Consider the following 25,873-nt stretch of genomic DNA (forward strand, 5'->3'; position numbering starts at 1 on the left):
GTATCGGAGGAGGTTTCCTGACTGAGTTAGGGTTAGCATGGAATTGGCCAAATTCGTCGGCTTGGCTTGAATCTTGGCTGGCTTGGTTTGCTTGCTTTGATTGTATGATGTGATGAGATGGGATAGTATTGTGCTTATTTTAGCTGTTGATTTATGGTATCTTTGGTGATATGTGTGCTGTTGGGTATATGGGTATACTGACTGTACTGGATCTAACTGGACAAGGTACTGACTGGTACTGCAGGTATCGACTGTTGTTTCTATCATAACCCAGGTATGAGGAATAGTCCCACTGATGTCAGCAGGCTTACACCACTATCACATTCTTGATTCTCCAGGCTATCTCACCCCTCAAGCGACCGATTGGCCTGCAACATTCACCTCCCCCCGGCCGCGCGCCGCCTCCCCAACGAGACTGGCCATCTGCCTGTCTACCATCCCCGAGGATCTTCTCATATGAGGGGTAACTGTGCCTGTCGACAATGCCTGAACTGGACTCAACTGGACAGGGAACATTCGTCTCTCAACTCCGGTGAGGGGTACAGACCCTGTCGAATCCGCCTTGTTCTTCTCCTCACTGAACGTGGTATATAAGGGAGTCTGCCCACGCAATGGGTTCGACTTCGAACCAAACCAAGCAGATTTCACAATGAAGCCGATCCACATCTTGCACGCTTTCCTTCTTGTTCTCCCCTGGGCCAACGGCGCCCCCACGGCCCAGCCTTCGAATCCTCCGTTGAGAGGCTCGGAGGATCTGCTGGGCTATTCGTCCTCCAACACCATCACGGAGCAGTCGACCGAGGTCAAGTATACCCTGGTGACTGGACAAAAGGACGATGCGGATAACGGGGTGTATTTTGACTTTGAGGGCGTGGACAATCCCCAGCCTATCCGGGGGAATCTGGGAGGCACGGATCCGGGACCGAGTATGTTGTTTTGCGATTTGCCTTGATGGAAGTGAGTGCTGACAGCGCAGGGAATTCTTACTATGATCAGATCAATAGCGATAAGCTGGCTCCTCCCGGGACGGATCATGGTCAGACGATCAATGCGCAGTGGCCGATGGGTATGCCTTTACCATAGATGGCGGTACATCATGCTAACTTGTTACAGGACTCAGTCATAACAGGTAGGCCTGCCCTCTTAGCTTGAAGACGTTGCTGATGAAGTAGACTCGGCCACGATGGGGCTGGATGGGCCCGACAGGAGAATACCAACGTCATGCCGGACGCAACAGCCATGGCCGGTGTTAATATGAGGCTTGAACCCGGTGCGTACCGGGAGCTGCATTGGCATGTCGCGGCGGAGTGGTCGTTGGTCCTCAATGGATCCTGTCGTATTCAGGTATGTTCTCTTTCCTTTTAATTGATGTTGCTGACCGTCAGGCCGTCAATGAGAATGGGGAGACCTTCATCGACGACGTGAGCGAAGGCGATGTCTGGTTCTTCCCTCCGTGAGTCACCAAGTCACACGGTCATGAACAAACACTGACCTGCTAGGGGCGTTCCTCACTCCATCCAAGCCCTCGACACAGGCGTCGAGTTCCTTCTCGTCTTTGACGACGGATCCTTCTCCGAGGACAATACCTTCCTCGCCTCGGAAGTCTTTGCACACAACCCGAAAGAAGTCCTAGCCAAAGACTTGGGTGTCCCCATCACGGCATTCGAAAACATCCCCGAAGACGAACTCTACATCTTCCCCGGCACCCCAGCCCCCAAGGACATCGAGGCCCAAAACGTCTCGACGGCAGCCGGCATCGTCCCCAGAGCGCAGAGCTACTCGTACCACTTCTCCGAGCAGCCCGCCCACGAAGTCGCCGGCGGATCAGTCAAGATCGTGGATCCAGTAACCTTTCCCATTGCCAGTAACTTTTCTGCGGCCGTCGTGACGGTCAAGCCGGGCGGGATGCGCGAGATCCACTGGCATCCGAGCAGCGACGAGTGGACCTTCTTCATCCGCGGCCAGGGCCGCGCAACGCTGTTCTCGGCACCCAGTACCGCGACGACGTTTGACTATCGCGCCGGGGATGTGGGATACTTTCCTCGGTCGAACAGTCACTATATCGAGAATACCGGGGACGAGGACCTGCTCTTCCTTGAGGTGTTGCAGGCAGACAAGTTCACCGGTGCGAGCTCCCCCTTTCCACCCTGTCTCTAGAGTCATGCTAACCGGATACAGACATCGCACTAGGTCAATGGATTGCGTCTACGCCGCGACAGATCGTGGCAGATACGCTGAAGCTGAGCAATGAGACCTTGAGCAAGTTGAAGACGGACAAGCAGTATGTTGTTGCTGGATAACGTACATAACAATTACATATCAATCATGGATCACGGACGAGTTGAATCAAATCAAGGCGCATATGGTGGCGGCAGCTCCGCCTTCTCATCATTCACACTGGAGTCATCGTCCTCCTCCGACTCGCTCTCCTCCTGTAGAACCTTGTAATCAAGCCTCTCAACCTTTTCATCTGGGGCAAAAGCGTTGCCCTTCTTACTCTTCTATTCAGTGTATCAGCGTATCAGCATAACCCAACCCCAGTCCAAAGATAAAAGGAAACACTTACATCCAACTCTTCAAAAACAACCTCTCCCTCTCCAACCCTCCCCACCAACCGCCCATTCTTCCACACCCCAGACCTCAACCTCATGCCCTTAAACTCCGTCCCGATAACCACACACTCACTCACCTCGCAGTCCGTCAGCTCCGCCCTCTTCACCCGGCTCTGGAACAAAGCCACGTGGTCGAGCTTGCTCCGCCGGATGAGAGAGTGCTTCACAGTCGAGTGCACGACCGTGCTCCGCCGGACGGCGCCATCGCTCACCGTGCTGGCGCGGATCTCGCTCCGTCGCAGACGGCGGACATTCGAGAGCGAGGAGTCGGTTGCGTCGAGTGAGCGGGCTGCGGGGACGTTGATGAGGGTTGTCTTGGTGAGGGTGGAGCGGCGGGCAGAGGAGTTGGTTAGCGTGCAGGTATGAAGCTTGCTGCGTTTGATACTAATGCTGCTTGTAGCCTCGGATGTCCTGGTGATGGAGGTGTTTTCCAGTGTGGAGCGGAATATGGAGTCTGCGGGGGTGAGATTGGTGAAGGTTGTTTTGGTGATGGTGGAGTGGGTGATGGTGGGGGAGGAGGGGGTTGCTTCATTAAGTGGTTTTGCCATTTTGCTGCTGTCTGTTGTCCTTGTCTGTCGTTTCTATGTTTGATGAGGGGATGATCGATAGAAGGTAAGTGAAGGCGAAGTTATGTGTTCTGGAATATGGCTGCCTGGTTTGCTGACGGCCTGATCCCGGCAATATATATATGTTGTCACGTTGTGGCTGGCTATTGATTGTTTGTTTACGAGGTGGCTGATAGTTTTACTACTATTAGTGGACAGCCATTACTAGTAGCCAGTGAGGTTATTCCTATCTTTGGGACAGGTCACTGCGTCTAAGGTAAGGCCTTCTCTTGGTATACTGATTTATTGGTATACTTGTATACCGGTGTAATATATCACGTAAAGGCGAACTAATGGAAATATAATATTATACTATAATATCTTTTAATATAAACATAATAAGGCAAGATGGCCGAGTTGGTCTAAGGCGTGAGGTTAAGGTACACCTTAATACCAAACTCCTAGAGTTTCCTCATCATCGTATGATGGCGTGGGTTCGAATCCCACTCTTGTCAGTACTTTTTTGTTCTTCATTTTTTCCCTCTTTGTTAGCAACATCCCCAATCCCATACCCCGCAATCTCCACATCAAATATTATGACAGACGACTATCGTGAATATTCTTGATATTTCTCCACCACTCTGGTGGGTGCTCCATGCCAAGATGGCTAGCTAATTCTCCGTTTGACGTTTCTCCGTCTGAGTAGGGTCTTGGCTCTCTTGTCTCCGGCCTGAGATAATGTAAACAATCCTCAGGATGTCTTGGAAGTTCTTGGAACATGGTATAAGAGCGAGAGGGTTGCGATCCATCTTCCCGCAGGATGGTATACGTGATAGAGTAAGATAGTATCACACAAGAATGATTTCAATCAGCAAATCCGCGCTGCTCGTAGCGGCCCTGAGCGGTCTTTCCCAGGCGGCCAACTACACGGAATGGATGGCTTCGTCCTTCATGACCAAGAACGTCTCCCTGTCCCGCAACTACGCCAATGGCGTCCTCTACACCGGTATGGAATACGCCTATAACAAGACCAAGGACGAACGCTACTTCACCTACATCAAATCGCAGGTCGATGCTGTTGTCGACCCCTCCGGCGGGCTGATAAATTATCCCGCGTCAACCGTCTCGCTCGACGACATCCGCATTGGCCTCAACCTCCTTTGGCTGTGGACCAAGACGGGAAATGATAGGTACAAGATTGCGGCTGATACCCTCCGTGAGCAGCTGAACTTCACCCCACGCAACAAGGCAGATGGGTTCTGGCACCGCAAGCCCACGTACCCGGATCAAATGTGGCTGGACGGGATTTACATGGCGGAGAACTTCTATGCGCAGTACACCGCGTGGTTCCAGCCGGACAATGCTACCGCATGGGACGACATCATGCTGCAGTTCGATTTGATCGAGGAGCACTGCCGGCTGAAGACCGGATTGTTGGTGCACGGGTATGACGAGAGTAAAGTGGCAGTCTGGGCTGGTATGTCTCCGACAGAACTTCCGGACCTCACCAGATGATCCTGACGCCGTCAGATCCTGTTACCGGCGGCGCACCCCATGTCTGGGACCGCGCGCTAGGCTGGTACTTCATGTCGCTGGTCGACATACTCGACTACCTGCCCCGGTCGCATTCCGGCTATGAGAAGAACCTGCGTCGTTTCCAGTCCCTGGCGAAAGCCCTCAAGCAGACACAGGACAAGTCTGGTGGATGGTGGCTCATCATGGACGGAGAGTACCCGCGTGATCCCCGCAACTACATCGAGAGCAGCGGCACCGCTATGTTTGCGTATGGATTCCTCAAGGGCGTTCGGAAGGGATATATCCGGTCCAATGACTATACGGCTCCCGCGAAGAAGGCGTACAGCCTCATGGTGGATAAGTTCGTGGAGAAGAATGCGAATGGCACACTGAATTGGCTTGGCACAGTGCAGGTCGGCAGTCTGAACAGCAATGGCACCTTCGAGGTAAGTATGAGCCTATAGCTGATTCAAGGAAAAGAGCTGACGGTTGTTAGTATTATATCTCGGTTCCCGTGGTGCAGGATGATTATAAGGGTGCTGGACCTTTCATGTATGCCAGTTATGAGATTGAGGCTGCTTCCAAACAATAGGTGGAAAGGGATGACAGACCGTGGAGGATAACGAAGCGGTCCAAAACGTGGCGGTGTCTTCGGACTCCGGAGAATAGAAATAGCCCTCATTGCTGAGTCAATTTTGAATGTAACAGTGAGACATATTCGTAATGCGGAGCTTTTCTGGATAAGGGGGATTCCCTTGGCAGCTGATGTGAACCTGGTGGATGATGGGGAAAGTTACGTGGGCTACTTTTGCCAAGAGGCCGTTGCAAAAATTATATGGCCACCTGTGCCAAGGAGCCTCGAATGTGATTCCATTACGAACTAATACTGTAGCGTGGAATTAATGTTTGGAAAAACGAGCTCGCCTGACCGGATGAAATAGTGACGGTGGCGTCTCAGTTGAGGCCAGAAAAGAACTGAGGGGTAGCATTGGCGCGAAGTTCATATACCCATGAATCCTTCAATCGAAGAAGATGTGTTGGAGAAAATGGAATCAATCATTGTGCCTGCTCAACCGAATGGTGATAAAAAGATGAATGATATTTTGTTCGTGTTCCCAAGCCCCTAACCGACCAAAGGGAAGCCTTGTCTCAGCTTGGCGTGGTGTATTCCACCAGAGATCGCAGCCTAGGCCTGTGGACCTGTCCATCGACACTGGGTCTCTTTCCTTGGCATGGTCATGGAATAGATTTGGTAGGGATGACTAGGTAGGTTATAATCAAGAAAGCGCGCATCCAGCGGACTACTTAGCAGTCCACGAGTTCACTTTTTGATCACAGTATCACTACTGAATCTATCTATCCATTCCTCTCCATCATCCGTCGACATTGATCAATCAAAACAAGAAAAGTTATCAATATCATGCCGCCTCCATCCAAGCTACGGGGAAGGCCTGCAACGGACTACGAACGATGGCTCAATTTCAATCCCGATCAAGATCCATCCTCTCCTCCAAAATACGGGCCTGATAGGAAGCATCGCTATGTCGACGATTCGTCAGTCAGATATGCTCCAAACCGCCAGCTTATGTTGTAGGCAGCATCCTCCCATTGCTATTATTTGCGACCGTCTAACAACCGCAGCAATGATCAGCACCATTTGCCATTCGGGCATACCCGTCATCATCGAAGAATTGCACATTCGCAAGGGCTAGTTCGAGGCATCACGTTTTTCTGCGCCGTCTTGGTAGTCATACTGGTCATGCGGATGTTCGTGATCTCGCTCATCCGCGCAGCCCGACGACGAAGCGACATAGAGAGACAGATACAAGAGGCATCCCAACGACAGCAAGCCCCTACAACCTACGAGGATAACAACGAATTGGACGAGCTGTGATCAGTTCCTGTTGCAATCCTCAATCCTACCTACGCCTACATGACATCCGACGGATGTGTGGCCATACCATGGTGCCCTCGCCAGCCTCAGGACAGATAGCCGAAGCATCGCATTACCTGACAGACACTCGAATCCCGAATCCCGAATCGACGGGAAAAGTACCGAGCCAGTGTTTCAGACAATTTGCGTGGCGTCGCGCCGTACTTGGCCAAAGTAAAATCTCCAGGCAGCTGGATTCTTCTCAGCATGCGTGTCAGCGGCGAGAACTGCGACTGGATTATATCACCGCCAAGCGCTGTTGAACAATTGGATACAGTGCATCATTCTCCGGAAGGCTTGTTCCTAAGCTTATTGAGGCTAAGCTCAGAATGAGCGATGCTTCGTGATTGGCGGTTGGTGGAGTTTGCACGACAGAATATAGTTGCCTAACTGCCTCGCTCCCGGCATGCATCCCACGCGCGGCACAACCACGTCGATCAATTTTGGAGCGAAGATACAAGGCAACTAGTCTCTGTATATTTTTGTCGATGACCCTGTTTGTAATAGAGATGCCGTGTGCAGTCTCTTGCTGTTATTGAACTAGGATTCTTTTCTCTGTACATATTCTTAAGTGCAGATATTACTGAATCAAGAACAAGCTCCTTACAAACGACGAGTAGTCTATAAAGAAGTCACACTGTGACTAGTATTTTTACCTTCAGGAAGCCAGAACCCACAAAGGAGAGCCCGATGAATGGCGTGCATGACTGTCGAGTTTATCATTGAAAGGTTCTTTTGCCATTTTGGGGCATTTCAAAGCACTCTGATGAAGCTCGTGACTCCACATGCATCCCCACAGGGTCCAACTGCAAGCTCACAACCCCAGTCTAAACCAGTACAACTAAGCGAAGCAGACGTTTCTTAACCCATCCACTGGGATGTGTTTGCAAGTGGACTCTTATCTGACTTAATTTTACATCATTACATGTGAATGATGTGGTAGCCTAGGGCTAGTTTACTCTGAAGCGATCTACGGTGGACCCTTAGACCCTGTACTAGACTGCACTTAGTAACGGGATCGCCGATAACAGAGCAGGATTGAATAGACTACAAGGTCAGGGACTAAGTAGATTAAATGTCTAAGCCACACTATATGGCAAGGTATTAGCAAATAGTTAATGTAACCGTGTCAGGGATGATCTGAGACTAGTTTAATGTGTGTAGCGAATCATTTAGTGGAGTAATGGTCTCAGAGAGAATTTCCACTTAAGCGGAGCTTGCTGGTATGGTTGAACCTCATGAACAAAGACAGGGGCATCTGGGAATCTTTTAATCGTCAGAACCTATGATAGATAAGATGCGGAATATTAATTTATGGCTTTCATTATATGTAAGTGAGCTTGCTATAACAGAAATTGCTTATCAATAATAAAGCATATTCTCAGTCCTGCTCAAAAGACTATTTTCTAGTCTTGGTTAGTCGATCACGCATTCGATGGCCCCGGTAAAACCTACCGAATCTCGATGCTATCCTTAGAGGAAGCAGACCCACAAAATGATATCAGGTTGTTGCTGTCATAGTGATACGGGTTCTGGCGCTCTGCTCCGCACGATAATACACTCGGCTCGGTCTCTGCGGCAATGCGAGGCCAGGTCCACTACTTTGGGCTGTGTTTCTCTCAATTGTAAGTAGGCCCAGGAAGATTGATACTTGTCGGTAATTCCGGCATTGGACGACAAACACACCGTCAGCCCTGATTTGGTTTGGTAAGGGCTATATCGTGTCCGTCCCGAGGGCCATGGTGCTCACATAGATCGATGTATCGTTGAGATCTGTGTCGGGATTCTCGCTTGTGTTCGTCTGATAGGGACGAGGAATAAACCCKGTTCTGGTGACTGGACCAACGGTCTCTTCAACCATTCAATGGTGATTGTACCTTAGGTGTTGCCCAGGTGCTGAAATTCTAGTCCCGAATGTTGTAACTAATAGATATGGGACTTTATGTATCATTCATCGTCGTCAATTTCTTCCCTTGGGATGAATTTCTCCTCCTGCAGCTCTAAGCAAGCCCTTGTCGAGTTAGACTTGAACTACTAATCTTGGAAAGGAAACTGCAAAGCGCAAAAAGCAGAAGTAAGATGGATCGAGGATCAAAGTCATCACGACTGACTTCCGAGCCAGCGCTGTCCAGTGTCTTAATAGGCAGACGTGGCGTAGGATCAGCGTGAGAGCTAACTGGGTCATCGGGTCCATCTCTTGGTTCACTGTATTCGAAACAGCAGCAGGACGAAATCCACCTTTAAAACCATCATACTGGTAGACATACTGAGCGACTGTCTTAGTGCCCATCATTGAGGCTTTGCCTATGCCATGTCTTTAAGTGTGGAAACGACATATGAAGATTGTTACCGTACATAGATAATGAAAGACTAGATTTGTGTTTACACTCTCGAAATACAATAGGTTTGCGACACCAAAACAGTCAGAGTCAACTGACGATGTTACTATTTCTGTCGATTTAGGCGAGAGGTCACTCAATTCCCCCAAATGCTTGTCTTTCTTGTCAACGAAGCCGAGGCCACCGCTTTGTTGTCATTGTTGAGGAGGTAGCAAACCTTCAATGTCTTCTGCAGACGCCGTGTCCACTGATGGGTCGTTGACCACTCATATCGATGGGCAGTGACAAATGCATCGGGTGGCTCGCACACGCGTCAATGCCGTTGATATTTCATTCCTCGATTCTTGAAGTCATTCTCGCCTCTCGGATTCAATACGTCGATGATGAACCAGATTATATGAGCAGGAGCCTTAGCTCGAGATCTTGCCAACGACGACACGACGCATCGAGGAAGTCGCTAATAGGTTCGCTCCGCAGCTAGATGAGACATCTATGCTATAACTGTGGCATTGCGGCCATACACCTTTGGGATTACCGAGGATCGTCGAGGAAGACTTGAAACAATTGGGTAGGTCTTCATGAAGGCGTACAGGTCCAGACTTTAAAATTCTTGGACGTGCGCGAGCAGCTCGTTCATAGCCAAGCGACTGGCATTCTGATGGATATAATGKCCAATTATGGTAAGACTGACAAAATGCGCTTGATTCATCGCTCTTTACGCCTGCGAGCGAGGAATTTTCGTGTCCGGCTGTCAATGCGCCACTGGGATATGTATGACATGTCATACACAAATGGGACTTGGCTACCTGTACTGTCACCAGTAACAAGTAGAATCACCAATGATGATTTATCCGCATCGAATAGCTGAACAGTATGCAAATGCAAGGCACACGGATCTGCTGTTGCATGTTGTGTGCCCTAATTGACTTTTGACAGGCTTTATCTTGACATGCACATCACGAGAGAAACATATATATGACAAAAAGGGAAAATTTGCTGCTCTGAAAGAAATGCTCTGGAATGTTTGCAAAAGTTTTAAGCCTGCAAGTATGCTCATCCAGAACCCCGACCAGTGTATGACAACCCAAGTTCAAATCCCAACAGTCGACACCATATCAAAGCACCCAAGCCACATCTAATGTATCACACCGCCATAAACAAGCGTCGAAGTATAACCATGGTTCCCAAAAGGTATATATATGCCATTCACTATTATGACAGCAGCGAAGGGTTAGAACTTCACATATCTGCGTATCGGGGAGCGGCGATCTCTCCGGAGAAAACACTTGACTTTTGATCTCGCAATGATTGGAGGTCTTTCACTGGCACTGACGAGATAGGTTCGATTACTCAATGCCCGTTCAAGTAGGCGAAGTAATTCTTGGTGGAGTTGCTGGGAATCGATTCGGTCGTTCGGCTCGATACGAAGCATTTTCTGCATGATCAAACATAAGAGATCATAAAGCATATCAGAGCATCGTTCATCTTCTGATAACCGGGTCACCCATGCCTTTACCGATGGCCGCACGTCTCTGAGATCAGCCGTGTAGAAGTAATCTTCACTGAATTCATCCGTCTCACCACGTTCGGCACCGCGAAGCTCGGCAAACTCCACGATAGCATCGAACCCAAGTACTATCCAGGTAATGAATTCCAAATATAGACAGCCAAGACTCCAGATGTCCCACTTCCGGGATATGCGAAGGTTGCGATGATTGTCTGGAGGCCTATAGGTTTTAGTACCACGCACGCCGGCCGGGTCACCGTTGGATACTGAGCCGATGCTATGGAGACTAGCCAGACCTAGGTCCGTGATTTGCAATATTCCGTCGGTGTCAGTGCATCCTGGATAAGATGGGAACCACACGATATTCTCTGCTTTCAAATCACCGTGACGTCCGAAGTGACGGCCAGGCTGACGTTCGTCCGGCAGCTGAAACCCGTGAATCAAAGACAGCGCGCTTGCGAGGCCCGTCATTTGCTTCAACGACCACAAGACTTTCTGGTCGCCAATCTGTTCGAGTGGGATTTCGCTCCAATACTTTCGTAGGTTCTTGTCTGCCCATGGAAATACCAGGTGAAACTTGATGCCCTTCTTATAGGTAAATAGAAGACTGATCAGATGAGGATGGGGCCCGGACGTTCTCCGAAGGGTAATATGCATATCGCGCTCACTTTGAAAACGCGAAGGGTCAGAAGAAAAGAGTTTCTTGACTGCAACTACGGCTTGTCGATCCTAGCCATAAAGTCTTGGTGTTAAATCGGTCTCTATCACAGGCATCGTTGAAGTTGAGAATGTCCACTTACCTCGCGAACAGGAAAATTCCCGGTATAATGCGCAGGATGTATAAAGGTCTGAAAGACATTACTGAAACCACCTTCGGTCTCAATTTGCCTCCGGTCCGTGAAAGGTAAGATTTGATCACCCGGAAGATCGTAATGTTCCCCCAGCTCAAACACCGGAGCCAACATACGCCATTGCTTTTGCGCCAGACTTCTGACCTCAGAGTCCTGCCATTCACTTGTTGTCCTGATATCGCGGCCTCCGTTTGTTTGCAGTGTCATTCGTTCGCTTCCAGCTCTTGCAGGCTCCTTCAGGACGAAAGGCAAATCGGTGTCACTTATCCCCTCATCCAGAAACCTGAAGATATCAGCACCTCTTTTCCTGCTGACGAGGATTGCGAATAGTTTCATAGACGTCTGGACAATTCTCCTGGCCGCATAAAGATCTTGCACCCAGCCCTCCTCATGAAGTATGTCCTCCACTTTGGATTCGGTGATAAGTTTTCTGAGCCTGGACAGTGGGACATAAATTGCATGCCCTGATCTGTAAGATTGGATGCTCGCGCTGGATAAGGACACTTGAAGGCCGTGGAGACGACTAGAAGGGCTGGGGATCACATCCAGCAAGGAAGATTGCGTCGATACGGAGCGGTCAGATTGTAGTCCGGGTGAGGACTGATCGTCCAAAGGAGCGCCAGAGCAATGCGGACCGAGTTCATCAACATTGACATGACTGTCAACGACCGATACGTCCGCAGATGGGAAGGATGAATGATTATCAGAATTAGGATTCGTTCCAGACCGGGGGGACTCTTTGCCGCCATGGTGTCGAAACAAACGTATGAACGGTTGAAAAAGACAGCGTAAGAAAGCCATTGTTGAAATGTATAACAATGTGCACAAACCCAATGTATCAGGATTTGATTGATGATTGTTTGTAACCTTGCCTGGCGTAGAGTATGAGACAAAACATGGGTAAAGATCAGTACAACGCCGGCTGAGGAGCAAACCCCCAAAGCACGTCAAAAGGCTGTAATATAAAATGACAAGACTGGAAGAGCAATTTCGCATAAACCGATAGTGGGATTGCTGTCGAAGTTTGAAAACAGAAAAGCAAGGAGAAACGGAGAGGTGATGACCAGTTGAGGGGGGAAAAAATTTGCTCGTCGACTCTGTTTGGAAGAAGTGAACCAGATCGTCAGAGTGCAGAGTAATTTGCATGGGAATGGTTGCATTTAATCATGATCTGCCGTTGCATGGTTGACACACACGAGCGCCGACAACGGGTTCTGGGGGCTGTGAGAAGCCAAGAGACCAGTCTGCCTCTTGAGGTGACCAGTCATGATACCTGCAATGGATGCCAGGTCAGGAACGAGTCAATCATATTTCCGGCTTTGGCTCTCAAGACAACGGGCACATAAATGAAATCTGCTCGTTTCGTTTCCGATTTGGCGAATCTTGATCATGGATACGATGATGGTGGAATCTTGGAATTTGCACTAGACTACATTTTGCTTCCAATCTTCTCAGAATGACGCCCCCTCCTCCCGGCATTGTTTATACTGACGACGTCTAAGCAGGTGGCAAATTGCGGGTGCTCCTCAGTTGACTCGTTTTATCGGACAGCTCAATAGTGTGCTTTGCTTTCTGAAGTCGAACTCGCACAAATTGAGGCGCGGCTTGGACGCATGCATCTGCACTGACCGCAATGTCGTACCTACCTCAGTACCAAAGGTAGTTGTGCCAGTAAGCAGGTGTTTAAGAGGACAGGAACCGAAGGAGTTATGGTTCGCTTGTTCGCTTGCATTAGCGTAGACTGTGAGCCGAGTCTCTTGAAATTATCCCCGCGCTGAGACCACCAGAGTCTTCTCTGCTTGTCAGTACCGTTTCCTTTGCTACTGGTCCTGCTTACACAGACAAAGGTACGATACTGATTTTGGTCTAGGAGTCCTACAGAAATCATACAGATATGGTTAGACTTTTTCTAAAGGCGTCACTGCATTTCGAGTGATGTATAGACGTGAACGAGGAAGAGAGGCATCTCCCGGGATAGGCGCGGTTCCTCGAGGTCATCATGGTCGTGGTAATGTGTCTAATGAGACCGAACTCAGCCGAGCAGATCTGCCTTCCCCAGGTCGGCCTTGCCTGCCCTCTTTCTCTAAACTGCCCTGCTCCACTTTCCTTCCAAGCACTGCCTCGATAACCTGGTATCGGTCGCACAGCCACCAAGTGATGACTGTCAAAGCTGTCAGAGGAGCAGATACGACAGCTAAAATCCAGACTTGGTGAGAGATCTGCAAATTGCCCTCGTCGTTGAGATGCACAAACTGCGTTGAGAAGAAATTCTGTCCCAGTGTCAATGTAAATCTTGGTTTGTTGTACTTTCACTTACTGATACTATTGTGGTTGGCAGATACACGAGACCGATGATTGTCAAGACCTTGACCGCTGCGGCATCGCGAGCACTTTGAGCCTACATTAACGCCTTTGTCGTCAGCCGTCTAAGAGGGATAAGCGATTATACGAAGGCCGTCTGTACTGACCGCCAGCTTCACCATCTCCTCACTCTCAACACGGGAGGCATACGAAAGCTGTGTCAAAGCGGCTGCCTCTTCATAAGCAAGCAGATCTGAGAGGTGCAAGCACTGCGCAACAGGTCATAAGGGTGACAAATCTTCTGGTTCGAGCTGGTAGATGTCTTACCAGTTGCTCTGTGGATTGAACGCGCTCCCTTAGCACCATCGCGCGGTTCAAAGATGTCTGAGCTTCTGCAGCATACTCTTCAAATTCTTCGATCTTGTGACTACAGAAGCAAGAGCCTGTGCCAGTGCAACTGGTTCGGCAGTGCCGTCTGCAGGCCTTGCCGATGCGTCTGATAGAGTCGACCATTATCTGGAGGATAACCAGCATATCGGTGATGTAATCATCTAATTGCTTCAGACGCTGCCGGTCTTCGGCACTGACATATACGCTGCGAGGCTCCTCATTGTTTCCTCTCGGAAGGATATCGAGGACTAAAACTCGGTCTGCCTGGAATCCATCTTGGTCAGTGCCATCTCTCTTGATATAGACTTCAAACAATAAATATTAGAAGGACGCAGCATACTATTTGTTTGGACTCGTCCTCTAGCCAGGTCTGATAGTCCATCCAGCCTTTCATACTGTCCCCGACGATGCATTCATGGATAAGAAAATCCTGGCCGAATGTGTCATCCTGAGACACGTTATCGGGGAGACGCTGCGCGATAGATTTTTCCGCCGCATGCGAAGGCGCAATGAGGATGAAGACAGACGTGCTGCGTATTGAGTTCTCACGATATCGGTTGGGATATACCATTTTATGGTAAACTCCCGTTTGACGTATCGACCATGGACACACTCCTTTATCCGTCCGATTATTATTGGGTTCCACGCGTCGGATCACGTAGGCGAGCTCTATCCCATCAATCAACGTCCCTCCGGTTTAGAAGCAACGAAGAAGATGCAGGGATCCTCACCATCAACCCGGCTCTGGGTATTTTGCTCGTTGTTCGCTCGGAGGGGTGGGAAATCGTACTCATTCTCCTGAAATTTGATCCCAAACGTCAATATGCATCGCCAAAAATGATCGAACACATTATGGACTGTTAAGAGGTGCTCGATAGTCTCGTATGAGATGTCCAGCGTCGTCCAAGATCGTAGGTGGCGGACTGTGTAGATCTGAATGCACCCGGAGGCATCGTTGCCTGTCTGTATTCGGACGAGTTACCAATTAGCATAGGATGCCTTAAGAGCTGTTCTTCGACCGATGTACCTCTTCGACCTGGCGTAACTCTGAGAGGTCATTGATTTTGACCGGTGATTCCAGTTGAACAGACCAGCGGCCGTTGGCGTCTCTCGACTTGTATATTGACGTGAGTTCCAGTTGTGGTCGACTATTATGGGCCTTGAAGAGCCGGTCTCTTTTGGATTGAACCTTGTCCATCAAATACTGATCGATGCGAGACCGATTAGACAGACAGACCATGGTGGGAGTGTCTGGTGCGATGATGTCGCAGCCGATCTGGCCCCTGACTGCATACGTGACATGGCATCCTATATACCACTCGACAAGGAGCCCAATTCTGTGAACTCTGGTCCGTTACTACATGGGATACAACGTCTACTTTACTTTACCGCGAGGCTTGATTTAGACGCAAGAAGGCGCCTGTGTCTCTTTAGCCACGCGTTGAAGAGTCAGATCATGGTGACTCTCATCTGACGAGGCTGACACCATGCCCGTGCTGTATTCTGTCTCTATTAGCCACTGAAGGCGTAACAACGATTAGACTAGGGTACGAAGGAGATAATGGTTGCTTGACTATCAGGCTGAAAGATGGCGGAAAAGAACACAGGCGATACGCTTTGTACCACCCGGCAAACCCGGGCAAAAACAACGAGGGGCTGCTACCCGTCCTGTCCGGCCAAGGCATGTTTTGCGCCAGGTAGTGTGACCAACCGCCATAAATTCTTCTTTTAGTTATTGACTTGGTTATCGCTCAGCTCTACGGCATGTGCCTGTATATGATTGGTCATAATTCGATATAATCCCTGTTTCATGCGTAAATGGTCACTCACACCGTCACAATGACCCAGGGCTATGCAGGCCTTGAAATCGCCTCTGGGAAGGCTGCTACAATCAAAAGAGGTCTATGGAGAGGAGAAGTACGCGTATGGTGTGACCAGCCACCAATTGATTCCATTATATCATCATACAAGTTAACCTGAATATAGACAATATGAAGTCGTCCGCCGGGCTGATTCTGCGAGCCCCGAAGAAGAAAAATTGAAGCAAGCGTATTAGGGGGTGTACCACCAGTACCACCGTATATACCCATGCAGAATCCCTTAGGTCCAATACCTTTCTCTACTCGGTTCCTTTAGAACCTCGTATTCAGTGTGGTTGAGCCTTTGCCCTTGATGTTTTGAATGTCCAGTCCAGCGTGGTTTGCAGCTAAAAGTACACCCGGCAGTCATTGATCATCCCCTGTATCGGAGATCAGTCTGTTGAGGGGGGAAAAAAAGACAAACGACACTTACATCTATCAAAATCGATGTTTGCTCTCTTTGATGGTCGGGAATGTAAATTTTGTATTGATCCAGGCGTAACTGTTGCGCATTGATCAGCATTTTTTCCTGGTATTGCTCATCGAACAATGTCAGTCACCTCTACTCGAAAATTTGACTGACCATACTCTTTCCTGAGCATTTTCACCAGTTTTCGGGAATCCATATATTTCCCCTCGACGATTCGAAAGGGCGTGGGGCTGTAAGGACAACTTCCGCCCATCTTAGGATGCGTTTAACGTATATTTGTAAGACTTACCCACGAAAACAAAAAAGATCAAGAGAAAGACGATATGCGTTGTCAACCATACATGATAGAAACCATAGCTACGGTAATGATGGGGATGAGCATTTTAAGTACCTACTCTGTGTCTGACCTTTGACAATGATAAGCAAATATGCATCCCCCCCTTGCTCAAACTTGCCATGCTTGTGCAATCCTTCCTTCCGAGACTCATCCCTACACCCAGCCACATCTCTACCAATAAGAGGTTACTTGAGTCAGGCCGATCCAACAGAATCAGGCTGAGTGGTACATGACAAAATTTCATCCTAGCGCAAGAAACCATTATTAGCGCCTTGTGACTCCCACGCAGACGCCCCCAATCATGAATATCCAGTCATCAAGGGTTCGTCTCTTCCGATATTGCATGTGAGCAGCCAACCAACCTGTGTAAGACTCTGCGGTGCTGTGATGTACCAAATTCCCATCTTTATCTACGTGTCGCATTAGCCTGTTACCGCATAGGTGGCCTTGCACCGCCCCGGACAACGCGGGATGACGGGAAGTCTAAAAGCAAGCAGACAGGGGTGGCATCCTTAGTGTGAGGAGCAAACACGAGGCGATATTACTCATCCTTGACTACTCCATATGGTGTAGGACAGAACTTGGACACGGGCAAGTACTTCGCACTTACTTGGACTGTGTAGGTTCTCCTGGGAAATCGCGCCCTCAGCAGCGCCAGCAACTTCTGTTCGTCGATGTAGCGGTTCGTGAATGACTGCTCGACCATTTCTGCGTTTGCCCCTGTGGCTTGGTTCGGGTCTCGTCAGGTCATAGGGTGATGCTGATGCTGATGCTGATGTTCTTGATTATGGGTAGGGGCTGGGGTTCTATTCAGGTATCCTGATGGATTCAGCCTTGATTTATGTCGGGTTCTTGCGTGAGATTGAGCCGCATCTATTCTCTCGTTGCTTGAAGTGTAAGTGCCCATGTCCCATGATATGCGGTGCACTTTGTTTGCTTGTTCGTGTCATGGATGTGTTGGATGGGTGTTCGATGCGGAGTTGCCGGTGGCTTTGGGAGACAGGATACTGTCGAGGTGGAAGTAGATAGGATTGGAGATCGTCGTTGACGTGGTGCATAGGTGTTGGAATAGAGGGCGGATGGAGGGGTGCAAGGCTGCATCGGGCTGTAAAGCAATACCTTACTTATGCAATGACGGCAGATGACCAAAGACATTCTGAAGGAAGAATAAGAAATGGTTACTGGGGTGTTCATCTTGTCGAGCTTTTATTGATTGCTTTGGCTACTCGTGGTTGTATAGTGTAGACTACTGGATGTTTCATGTAGCATGTTTATTGGTCTGATATATTGCTGATTGGCAACAAGAACTGATTGGTTGTATCTTGATTTCCATGCATGCAATGCACCTTAGGCCTGTGTCCCGTCATTCGTGCTTAGTGGTTCAAACAGAGGGAGGGGGTGTCCTCTATTAAGGCAATGGCCTGGTCTTCGAAGTGGACAGGAGGTCGGGAAGTACATCCTGCTCTGTTGGAACAGGTCGATTTAATGGACTTTGTAAGGTAAAAGAGCATTAGATTACTCGAAGGAAATAAACGTATCTACCAGCCCAGAATCAACTTCTCTCCTAGGCATACCAGCATCAAATTAGGATACACACGCCATGGCTAGGAACTGCATATCCACTAGCCTACTTGTTATAGAGCTTCTCTCAGACGAGCGAATTTCGGTTTCAAAGACTGTACTTGTTGGTAACAGATCTTCAGAACACACCAAAAAAACTCAGAACATGATATAAATACAATCGGATGAAATTCTCACTCATTTCCTGGCCTATTCGGATTCCGGCACTCAAATGGTCAATTGAGCGACGACACTTGATAGGTATACTTGAACCTCAAGACCGTGTACCTAGAGCTTAGAGCAGCCGAGAGCGAGGGTACCACCCTGTGATCTAAGTCAGGATCAATGGTTCTCACGAGCCAATGGAATCTCGGAAGGAGAACATACCAAGAGGTTGGCCTCCGTGCAGCATTGAGGAGCAGAGGAGCATTCTTCTGTCCATGGGTGACCTTTACAAGGAACCCGTTAGTACAGGTTGATTGGCAAAGCATATTTGGGTCACTCACAGAGCAGTCCAACGGAACCAACAACCTGGGCAGCATTGATGCCAAGACCAAGCAGAATAGGGTCCAAAATGGGGTCCAGGGGAGTGGTCAGGGAACCACAGCACAGACTGGTTCCAATGCAATGGGACGGATCTGTGGCTGTTCCCTGGTCCTCCACTCCCTGGACCTTGCCTGCGATCTCCTCCACCTTCGACTTCAGCGTGGAGGTGGTAGGATCCTCGACGGGGATAGCCGCGGTGACGGCTACAAGTGTGAGAAAGGTGAGAATGGAGAGCTTCATATTGAATGGGTTTGACGGTTCCGGTGAGATATGCGGAGATAGAGGATGTTCGAGGGTCTCAGCTGGAGAATGGCTTGTCTATGAAAAGGACCTCGAGGTGATTTCGAGCTCTTTATACCCTCGCCGGTAGATAAAGTCACCCAGGGAGCCCTTTAAGAAAATCTTTGAGATGGTCCTGGAAGCCAATCATGTTGTCATGATCCTTATCTTGAGCATCCGGAAAGATGAGGTTGGGAGTACATAACGAGAACCGGGAAGACGGCGCTGATAGCAAACATCAAATTCCGATGACTTGGTTGAAAGAAGATCTGCCCATTAAAGGATCCAAGGCAAGTAGGACCAAGAATTGAAAGCATAGATAGAGAGCGACAATGCTGTAACCGAGGACCAAGGGTATATCATGTGGCTCGGCGCTGGGACGATCGTCACCAGGAACTGTAGTTTCCCAAGAAAACGTTTGGTCAGGTCCGTAGTCCTTTTGGAGGCGGACAGCACTGGAGGCCAGAAATAGGTAAATCCAATATTTTAGTAAGAGATCAGTAGTTGAGGGAATAGAGTGATCCAGCAACTCATGTGAGAATTCCTTATCTCAGTGGATCAGGAACCCTAAGGGAACTCCGGGCTGGCGCCGAATCGGATCAATGATGCGCTGATGATCGGCGGCAAGGTACCAGCGATCTATGGAGTCTATGAAGGCTGTGAACGAGAACTTAATGTGCTCCATACTGAGGCCTTAATAGGGAACTAAGCGAACCATTGACAATAATTGAGTTGTTTTTGGTTTTGAGGATATTGCATGGTGGAGCCCTCTCATCTCGCATACCAATTCTTGGAACATTTGGACGAATGAGGTGCGAATCATGTGCGGAAATGACAGTATTAAACAATGATTAGAATAAAAAAAAAAGCATAAACGGTTGATGGAACCAGGAGTAAAATGTGAGTGAGGCGAGAGTGCACGTTACTAAGTATGCCAAAATGCAAGTTAATGTTCCGAATGTACTCGGCGAGTTACAGTGTAAGAGGCCAGAGCCATTATTATTGATAGAAGATGCGCACGCCCTGTAGGCATAACCATGGACGGGCAGGTAATCAGTCCATCCATGGACAACGAGGCCGTGTCCAAGGGGTGACTATAGTGACACAGCAACTGTCTTAACACTCTGTATGGACTGCTCTCAACTCAGGAAACATTTTCAAATATTCGACTTCTGGATGTATATAATTATGAGAATAATTAACTGGCAGTAACTACTATTTCAACTCATAAGAGGTAAATGGTGTTAATATTCAGTTGCTCTTTGACCAGTAATCAATCTTATAAAAGTTCTGCACATTGCACATTAAAATCCAGTATTAATAGAGCTGCAAGAGTAACAGGGTTAATGATAATGATTACGGAGTAAAGCAGGTCAGATCATGAAGCTATACACTGAAAGGAGTAGATATTCCCAATTGGGTATAGTGGCGGTGGCGCTCAAAGCGAGTGTGGCTGATTGAGCCAAGGCCACCAGCCACAGGGACACACAACCCGCAACACAAAAATTCGGGATCGCGAGAATCGTCCCGCTGCCAGCGCACACACCGTTCGCCGTTTCTTCTTGATACCACCGACATTTTCTGTCACTAGGTATCTGTCCTAATATCGATCAGACATCATGGCGCCTATGTCCATTGCAGACCTTGTGGCTGCCCTCCCCGCTGAGGACACCTGGGGCCCCGCCACTCCCTCCGACAACATGCTCGATGGCGTTCCATACGCTCCCTTCTCCAAGGGTGACAAGCTAGGCCGTATGGCTGACTGGACGGGGGATGGCAAGAGTGACAGGGGTGGCCGTCAGGCATACAACCGGAATTACAGAGGTGAGTCCAATTGTCCCGCATGTCTTTGAGATGGTGTACTGACCCCGACCAGATCAGCAGGTTTACGGCGCAGGCACCTCCAGCTTGTTCAACATCCAGGTCGCCGAGGACGAGTCTTCCTTCTCCGTTGTTGACAACACCCGCACATCGACCAAGCGTACCTTCGCCCGTGGTGGTGGCACCGTCTTCCGTGGCCGCGGTCAGCGTGGTGTTGGCCAGAGGGGTGGTCGCGCTGGCTTCCAGAGAGTCGGTGCTGGCCGTGGCCAGGGCGGCGATCGCTACTATGACAACCGCTCTGCACGCGGCAACCGTGGCCGTCGTTTTGGCTGGAAGGACTATGACAAGCCGCAGAGAACCCGTGAGCCCTCGGTCAACGTCCGTCCTGACTGGACCATGCTGGAGGAGGTTGACTTCAACCGGCTGTCCAAGTTGAACCTTGAGGCTCCCGAGGGTGAGGATCTGGAATCTTATGGTTTCCTCTACTACTACGACCGGTCTTACGACAAGGCCCCCGTCAAGAACGCCGAGCGCAAGCTGCAGGCCATGGAACGTGCCGCTTACAACGTCACCACTTCTCAGGATCCTGTTATCCAGGAGCTTGCCGAGAAGAACGAGGCGACCGTTTTCGCCACCTCGGACATTCTGTCCATGCTTATGTGCGCTCCTCGCAGTGCCTACTCGTGGGATATCGTTATCGTCCACCAGGGCGACAAGATTTACTTCGACAAGCGCGAGGGTGCTTCCATCGACTTGGTCACTGTCAACGAGAATGCTGTAGATGCCCCTATTGAGTCAACTGACTCTTCCGGCAAGCAGGAGTCGATCAACACCCCCAGTGCTCTCGCTCTGGAAGCCACATTCATCAACCACAACTTTGCTCTGCAGACTGTGGTGGAATCTGAGGAGTCCAAGGTTACCTTCAACCACCCGAACCCCTTCTACAATGCCGCCGAGGAGACAGAACCCCTTGCCTCCAAGGGATACAAGTACAGACGGTTCGACCTGTCCCTGCAGGGTGACGAGGAGCCTCTCAACATGATCGTCCGTACCGAGGTCGACGCCGTCATGAAGAACCCCCTAGGCGGCGAGGACCAGCAGCTGATCGTCAAGGCTCTCAACGAGTTCGACAGCAAGGCTCCCGGCTCTGGTGGCGCTCTGGACTGGCGCAGCAAGCTCTGGTCTCAGCGCGGTGCCGTCGTGGCCACCGAGATGAAGAACAACAGCATCAAGCTCGCCCGCTGGACCACCCAGGCCATCCTGGCCAAGGCCGACGCCATGAAGCTTGGTTTCGTCTCGCGTGCCAACCCCCGTTCTGCCACCTCCCACGTCATCCTTGGTGTTGTCGGCTACAAGCCCCGTGAGTTCGCCGCCCAGATGAACCTGAACCTCGGCAACGGATGGGGTATCGTTCGTACTATTGTCGACCGTATCCGCTCCCTCGATGCCGAAGAGGAGGAGGACAAGGTCAAGAAGTACGTCCTCATCAAGGACCCCAACCGCCCTGTCATCCGTCTGTACAGCGTGCCCCCCAACACTTTCGAGGAAGACGACGAGGCCGCCGAGGAGCAGGAGGAGAAGGCCGAGGAGGAGTCCGAGGAGTAGATCTGTTGATATGATTCGCCATGATCGTACGGAGTATAATGATGTCTTTTCGATTATAGTGTGCATATTCAAAAGTTGCTTAGATTGATGGCAAAGCCAGGCATTGTTCTTCTTGCAAGACTGCCTTCTACCCGGGTCTTTAATCATTCCCTCCTGCAGAGTATTGTAGATTCGATATTCATTGTACCAATTCTATCTTTCTTCGACAGAGATAGCGAAGCCGTCTGTATCGGCTTCAGTCACGGCTTATTCCCCCTTGAGGATCAGTCGCGTCCTCCGAGGCTTTCCCGCTCGGAGTTTCTTCGCAAAAAGTGTCCCCTCCAACACAACTCCTTCTCCAAATTAGGCTGTTCCTCCGAAGTGAAACAAGCCAAACCTTGATTCCCAGTCCGAGGGGCCGCACTCCACATTCCGCACGGACAACCCGTTCGTTCCAAGCATTCCGAGCTGTATCAAGTTCTGGACCCAATCGATCAATCCAGATTGTCGGGTGACTGGCATTCCAGGCTCAAGGATACAGCCAAACCAGCATTTCTACTTCGTAACCTCAATCTCGTATACAATTGGTGAGATATGGATATGATCGACCTTAGATGTCTCGGCCATGGGTCAGAATTCGCCAGCCAGGATAACGGGTCAATTATCGGGTTTGCGAAGGAGAAGACGAAGGTTCACTACTACGCTGCGCGGTGGGGTAGTGGTGTGTGATGGGGCGTTGTTGACCATGGCAGGGAATTTACTTATGGGTGACGAGGGGGATGCGGCGGAGTGGCGAAAAGTGGCTTGTCTCGAGATTAGAGTATGAATGAGGGAGGACTCTAGGTGTGTGGGTATGCAGGGGCGGTAGCGTGCAGGACTGCAGGTTCTTGCCTGTGTGCTGGATTGGTCGAGAAGGCTGTCAGGGCGGGAGAGTGTTGAGTCTGACGGGCTGTACATGAATGTCTAGATCCTAAGGTAGAAACTAACTTGATATATGTGATCAACTTCAGCAGTTCAATCAATGAAAAGCTAGTGAGTAGCTGTTTTACATGCCATACATTGGCCTGCAGAAATTAGACGTGAGGATCAAGGTAATCCTCGAGCTGAATCCGAAAAGAAAAAGGGAATTTCAGGAGAGACAAAGGTCAAGGAGAGATCGAAGAGCAAAGAGTGGCAAGTCAGGCATCCCAGACGCCAGAAGATAAAAGAACCAAGAACCAGTCATCTGTTCCATGGAAGAAAAAACAAAAGAAAAGAAACGAAAGGAGGTTAAAAAGAAAGGAGAATGGCCAAACCTTCCATTCTACTTACATCCACTTATTCTGAGAAGAAAGAAACTCCACACTCCCCAGTCCGCTTGAGAAACAGAGGTATCAAATATCGCATCACGAGTACATCGTATCGTCTCCGGCGCAGGAGAATCTCGTATCCACCTTAGACCCCAGGACACTGCTTAGACAGTCCATGAGCTCAAAGTCTTCGACAACGGCCCCAAAGCCGTAACATCGTACTTTGGTATTGAGCGTCTCAATGATAATCTTGACATCATCCTTGGTTAGAGTGCGATACAGTTCGTGGTTCTTCAGACACTGCAGCGCCATGATTGGGGTGATCTGGCCCTCTGTCACGAGCTGCCGGCTGAGATTGAGTAGAGTCGTCAGGTTGGCATGCGGAAGATCGTAGGTTTTGTGTGGATAGGCTTGTGCTGGCGTTGTGTTGGCGATGTAACTCGGCGGGGGGCATGTGGCCATCAGAGCGTGGCCTGAGAATGGCATGTCCTCGTCGTCTGCCTCGGTGACAGATCTTCGGCACAGATAGTCGGTGTGTTCGCGGCAAGGGGATTCCAGTCTACACTTGTTAGCATTGACCGATAAAGACGGGTAGGCGGGCGCAGGGCAGCATACGTGAGTATAAAATCGATTTGAAGCTGGGGATCCACTTCGAATATACCCCCAACAGCCGGTACAGGTTCTTGATTTCGAGCAATGGCCGATAGATCGAGATTGGCTGGTATCTCACACGAGGTAGCCGTCATGGCAATAGGGGGTGGAGGAGTGATTTCGTGCGCGGGAGAAATTTCCACCCGTCCCACCCCGCTCGCCAGAGGACTCAAGTCTGACGAGACGGTCGATACTGTGGTTGGTGGTGTGGTATAGGTGTTGCCGTTGGAGGCTGCTGGTGCTCCCGTCCCCACACTACTGCCGGCCAACGGGCTCGACTGGAAACCTCGGCCTGCTGAGCGTCGTTCCGCCCTGCGACGCTCCAACTCCGCCTCAAACTGAACCCCATGTGTGGTAAGAAGTTCCTTCAAGATCGCATTCTCCTCGTTCACAGTCTGCAGCATTTCTCGATGCTGCACAACGGCAAGGTTCGCTGCGGACATCTCCTGAGTGAAAGCCTCCCGGAGTCGCGAAACTTCAGTTTCCAGGGACCGGATGTATTGCTCTTTGCGCTCGCGGTGGGTTCTTTGTGCCTGACGATTCAGTTCCTGTCGTCGTGTCAAGGCAGGCCTGCTGTCGGGCTTGGGACCTCGTCGTTTGGCGGGTTGGCCATCTAATAGGTACCATCTTGATTAACGGCGGCCAGGAGGCACCCAAAAAAGCATGTGGAATACAAACCTCGGGTAACCTTTTTCTGCCCTCCAAAGAACTGAAAGAAGTTTGTGCTCATTGAGGTTGGAGTTTTCACGCTGGTTTGTGAGGGGGCTCCTGCAACAGCATCTGATTAGTACATGTATGTATACTAAATCTCAGCACGAAGAAGCAGGCAGCAACCGATCTAAGAGAGCCCGACGAATCACTCTGAAGCATTCCAGAACTGACAAACCGAATGATGGGTGGAATGTCATCTGATCAATGATAATCGACCCTGCATGGCCAAAGAATGTCCATCTCTGAGTTTGACATGACGATCACCCGGTCACATTCCATGAATTTGGAATTAAGCATTGCGGGTGGTTCATATTGCACATGGTGAAAACAATGGGGCTTGTGATGGCTCAAGTACACAGGCGGCCAGGAAGGTATAGTGATTTGAGATCCAAGGACGGGAACGCGAAGGGTTATGACCTACCGCGTGTGTGTCCATAGTCCACGGGGACAGCCCCTCCAGTTATCGAAGCCATTGTCGTGATATTTATCTGCGAACACAGGTTCAGAGACGTCGGATGCGACCGGCGCGTTTCAAAGTAGATGGAGTATCGCAACTTCGATTGGACGTAGTCGAGAAATAATGGCGGCTCTATGGATAATACCCGGCGTAAATATTGACCTTCAAAGCATCTAGATTGTCTGTCAGTTTTCTCTAACCATAATAACGGAAGAAATACACGGCACCCGGCGTTCTCACCATTGAAACAACTCCCACGATTCAAACGCACGGAGCAAACAGTTGAGGACTCCCCGATGGGCCAAGATAGAATTGAGTGAAAGAGCAGGCCACAAGGTCCAAACAGAAGTTTGTGA

General features: G+C 49.8%; 9 protein-coding genes and 1 non-coding gene across 10 annotated transcripts; 5 read left to right on the forward strand and 5 right to left on the reverse strand.

The window, feature by feature from the left end:
- Positions 1-649: 649 nt before the first annotated feature.
- Positions 650-2,300, forward strand: Asppvi_008049 (putative oxalate decarboxylase; the record flags this gene model as incomplete). Its single annotated transcript, XM_043303931.1, has 7 exons — positions 650-926; positions 977-1,066; positions 1,114-1,129; positions 1,173-1,344; positions 1,386-1,453; positions 1,500-2,125; positions 2,179-2,300. The coding sequence occupies 7 exons, from the start codon at positions 650-652 to the stop codon at positions 2,298-2,300; spliced, it is 1,371 nt and encodes a 456-aa protein (XP_043159866.1).
- Positions 2,301-2,351: 51 nt separating this feature from the next.
- Positions 2,352-3,160, reverse strand: Asppvi_008050 (uncharacterized protein; the record flags this gene model as incomplete). The annotated part of the gene is made up of 2 exons (XM_043303932.1): positions 2,352-2,501; positions 2,567-3,160. 2 exons carry the CDS (start codon positions 3,158-3,160, stop codon positions 2,352-2,354), a joined length of 744 nt encoding a protein of 247 aa, XP_043159867.1.
- A 399-nt stretch (positions 3,161-3,559) lies between these two features.
- On the forward strand, positions 3,560-3,672 carry Asppvi_008051. Its single transcript has one exon. It is a non-coding gene; the product is annotated as a tRNA-Leu (tRNA).
- Positions 3,673-4,015: 343 nt separating this feature from the next.
- On the forward strand, positions 4,016-5,264 carry Asppvi_008052 (glycoside hydrolase family 88/105 protein; the record flags this gene model as incomplete). The annotated part of the gene is made up of 3 exons (XM_043303933.1): positions 4,016-4,634; positions 4,688-5,118; positions 5,169-5,264. The coding sequence occupies 3 exons, from the start codon at positions 4,016-4,018 to the stop codon at positions 5,262-5,264; spliced, it is 1,146 nt and encodes a 381-aa protein (XP_043159868.1).
- An 828-nt stretch (positions 5,265-6,092) lies between these two features.
- Positions 6,093-6,566, forward strand: Asppvi_008053 (uncharacterized protein; the record flags this gene model as incomplete). The annotated part of the gene is made up of 2 exons (XM_043303934.1): positions 6,093-6,262; positions 6,314-6,566. 2 exons carry the CDS (start codon positions 6,093-6,095, stop codon positions 6,564-6,566), a joined length of 423 nt encoding a protein of 140 aa, XP_043159869.1.
- A 3,609-nt stretch (positions 6,567-10,175) lies between these two features.
- Positions 10,176-12,103, reverse strand: Asppvi_008054 (protein kinase domain-containing protein; the record flags this gene model as incomplete). Its single annotated transcript, XM_043303935.1, has 2 exons — positions 10,176-11,180; positions 11,252-12,103. The coding sequence occupies 2 exons, from the start codon at positions 12,101-12,103 to the stop codon at positions 10,176-10,178; spliced, it is 1,857 nt and encodes a 618-aa protein (XP_043159870.1).
- A 1,625-nt stretch (positions 12,104-13,728) lies between these two features.
- Asppvi_008055 (uncharacterized protein) lies at positions 13,729-15,233 on the reverse strand (the record flags this gene model as incomplete). Its single annotated transcript, XM_043303936.1, has 5 exons — positions 13,729-13,872; positions 13,931-14,257; positions 14,334-14,662; positions 14,725-14,956; positions 15,021-15,233. The coding sequence occupies 5 exons, from the start codon at positions 15,231-15,233 to the stop codon at positions 13,729-13,731; spliced, it is 1,245 nt and encodes a 414-aa protein (XP_043159871.1).
- Positions 15,234-18,467: 3,234 nt separating this feature from the next.
- Positions 18,468-18,965, reverse strand: Asppvi_008056 (hydrophobin family protein; the record flags this gene model as incomplete). The annotated part of the gene is made up of 3 exons (XM_043303937.1): positions 18,468-18,503; positions 18,567-18,628; positions 18,686-18,965. 3 exons carry the CDS (start codon positions 18,963-18,965, stop codon positions 18,468-18,470), a joined length of 378 nt encoding a protein of 125 aa, XP_043159872.1.
- A 1,658-nt stretch (positions 18,966-20,623) lies between these two features.
- On the forward strand, positions 20,624-22,430 carry Asppvi_008057 (eukaryotic translation initiation factor 3 subunit D; the record flags this gene model as incomplete). The annotated part of the gene is made up of 2 exons (XM_043303938.1): positions 20,624-20,828; positions 20,881-22,430. 2 exons carry the CDS (start codon positions 20,624-20,626, stop codon positions 22,428-22,430), a joined length of 1,755 nt encoding a protein of 584 aa, XP_043159873.1.
- Positions 22,431-23,794: 1,364 nt separating this feature from the next.
- flbB lies at positions 23,795-25,533 on the reverse strand (the record flags this gene model as incomplete). The annotated part of the gene is made up of 4 exons (XM_043303939.1): positions 23,795-24,257; positions 24,314-24,962; positions 25,028-25,117; positions 25,482-25,533. The coding sequence occupies 4 exons, from the start codon at positions 25,531-25,533 to the stop codon at positions 23,795-23,797; spliced, it is 1,254 nt and encodes a 417-aa protein (XP_043159874.1).
- Between the last annotated feature and the right edge of the window lie 340 nt (positions 25,534-25,873).

The sequence above is a fragment of the Aspergillus pseudoviridinutans genome (assembly GCF_018340605.1).
Source record: "Aspergillus pseudoviridinutans IFM 55266 DNA, scaffold_5, whole genome shotgun sequence".
NCBI classification, from domain to species: Eukaryota; Fungi; Ascomycota; class Eurotiomycetes; order Eurotiales; family Aspergillaceae; genus Aspergillus; species Aspergillus pseudoviridinutans.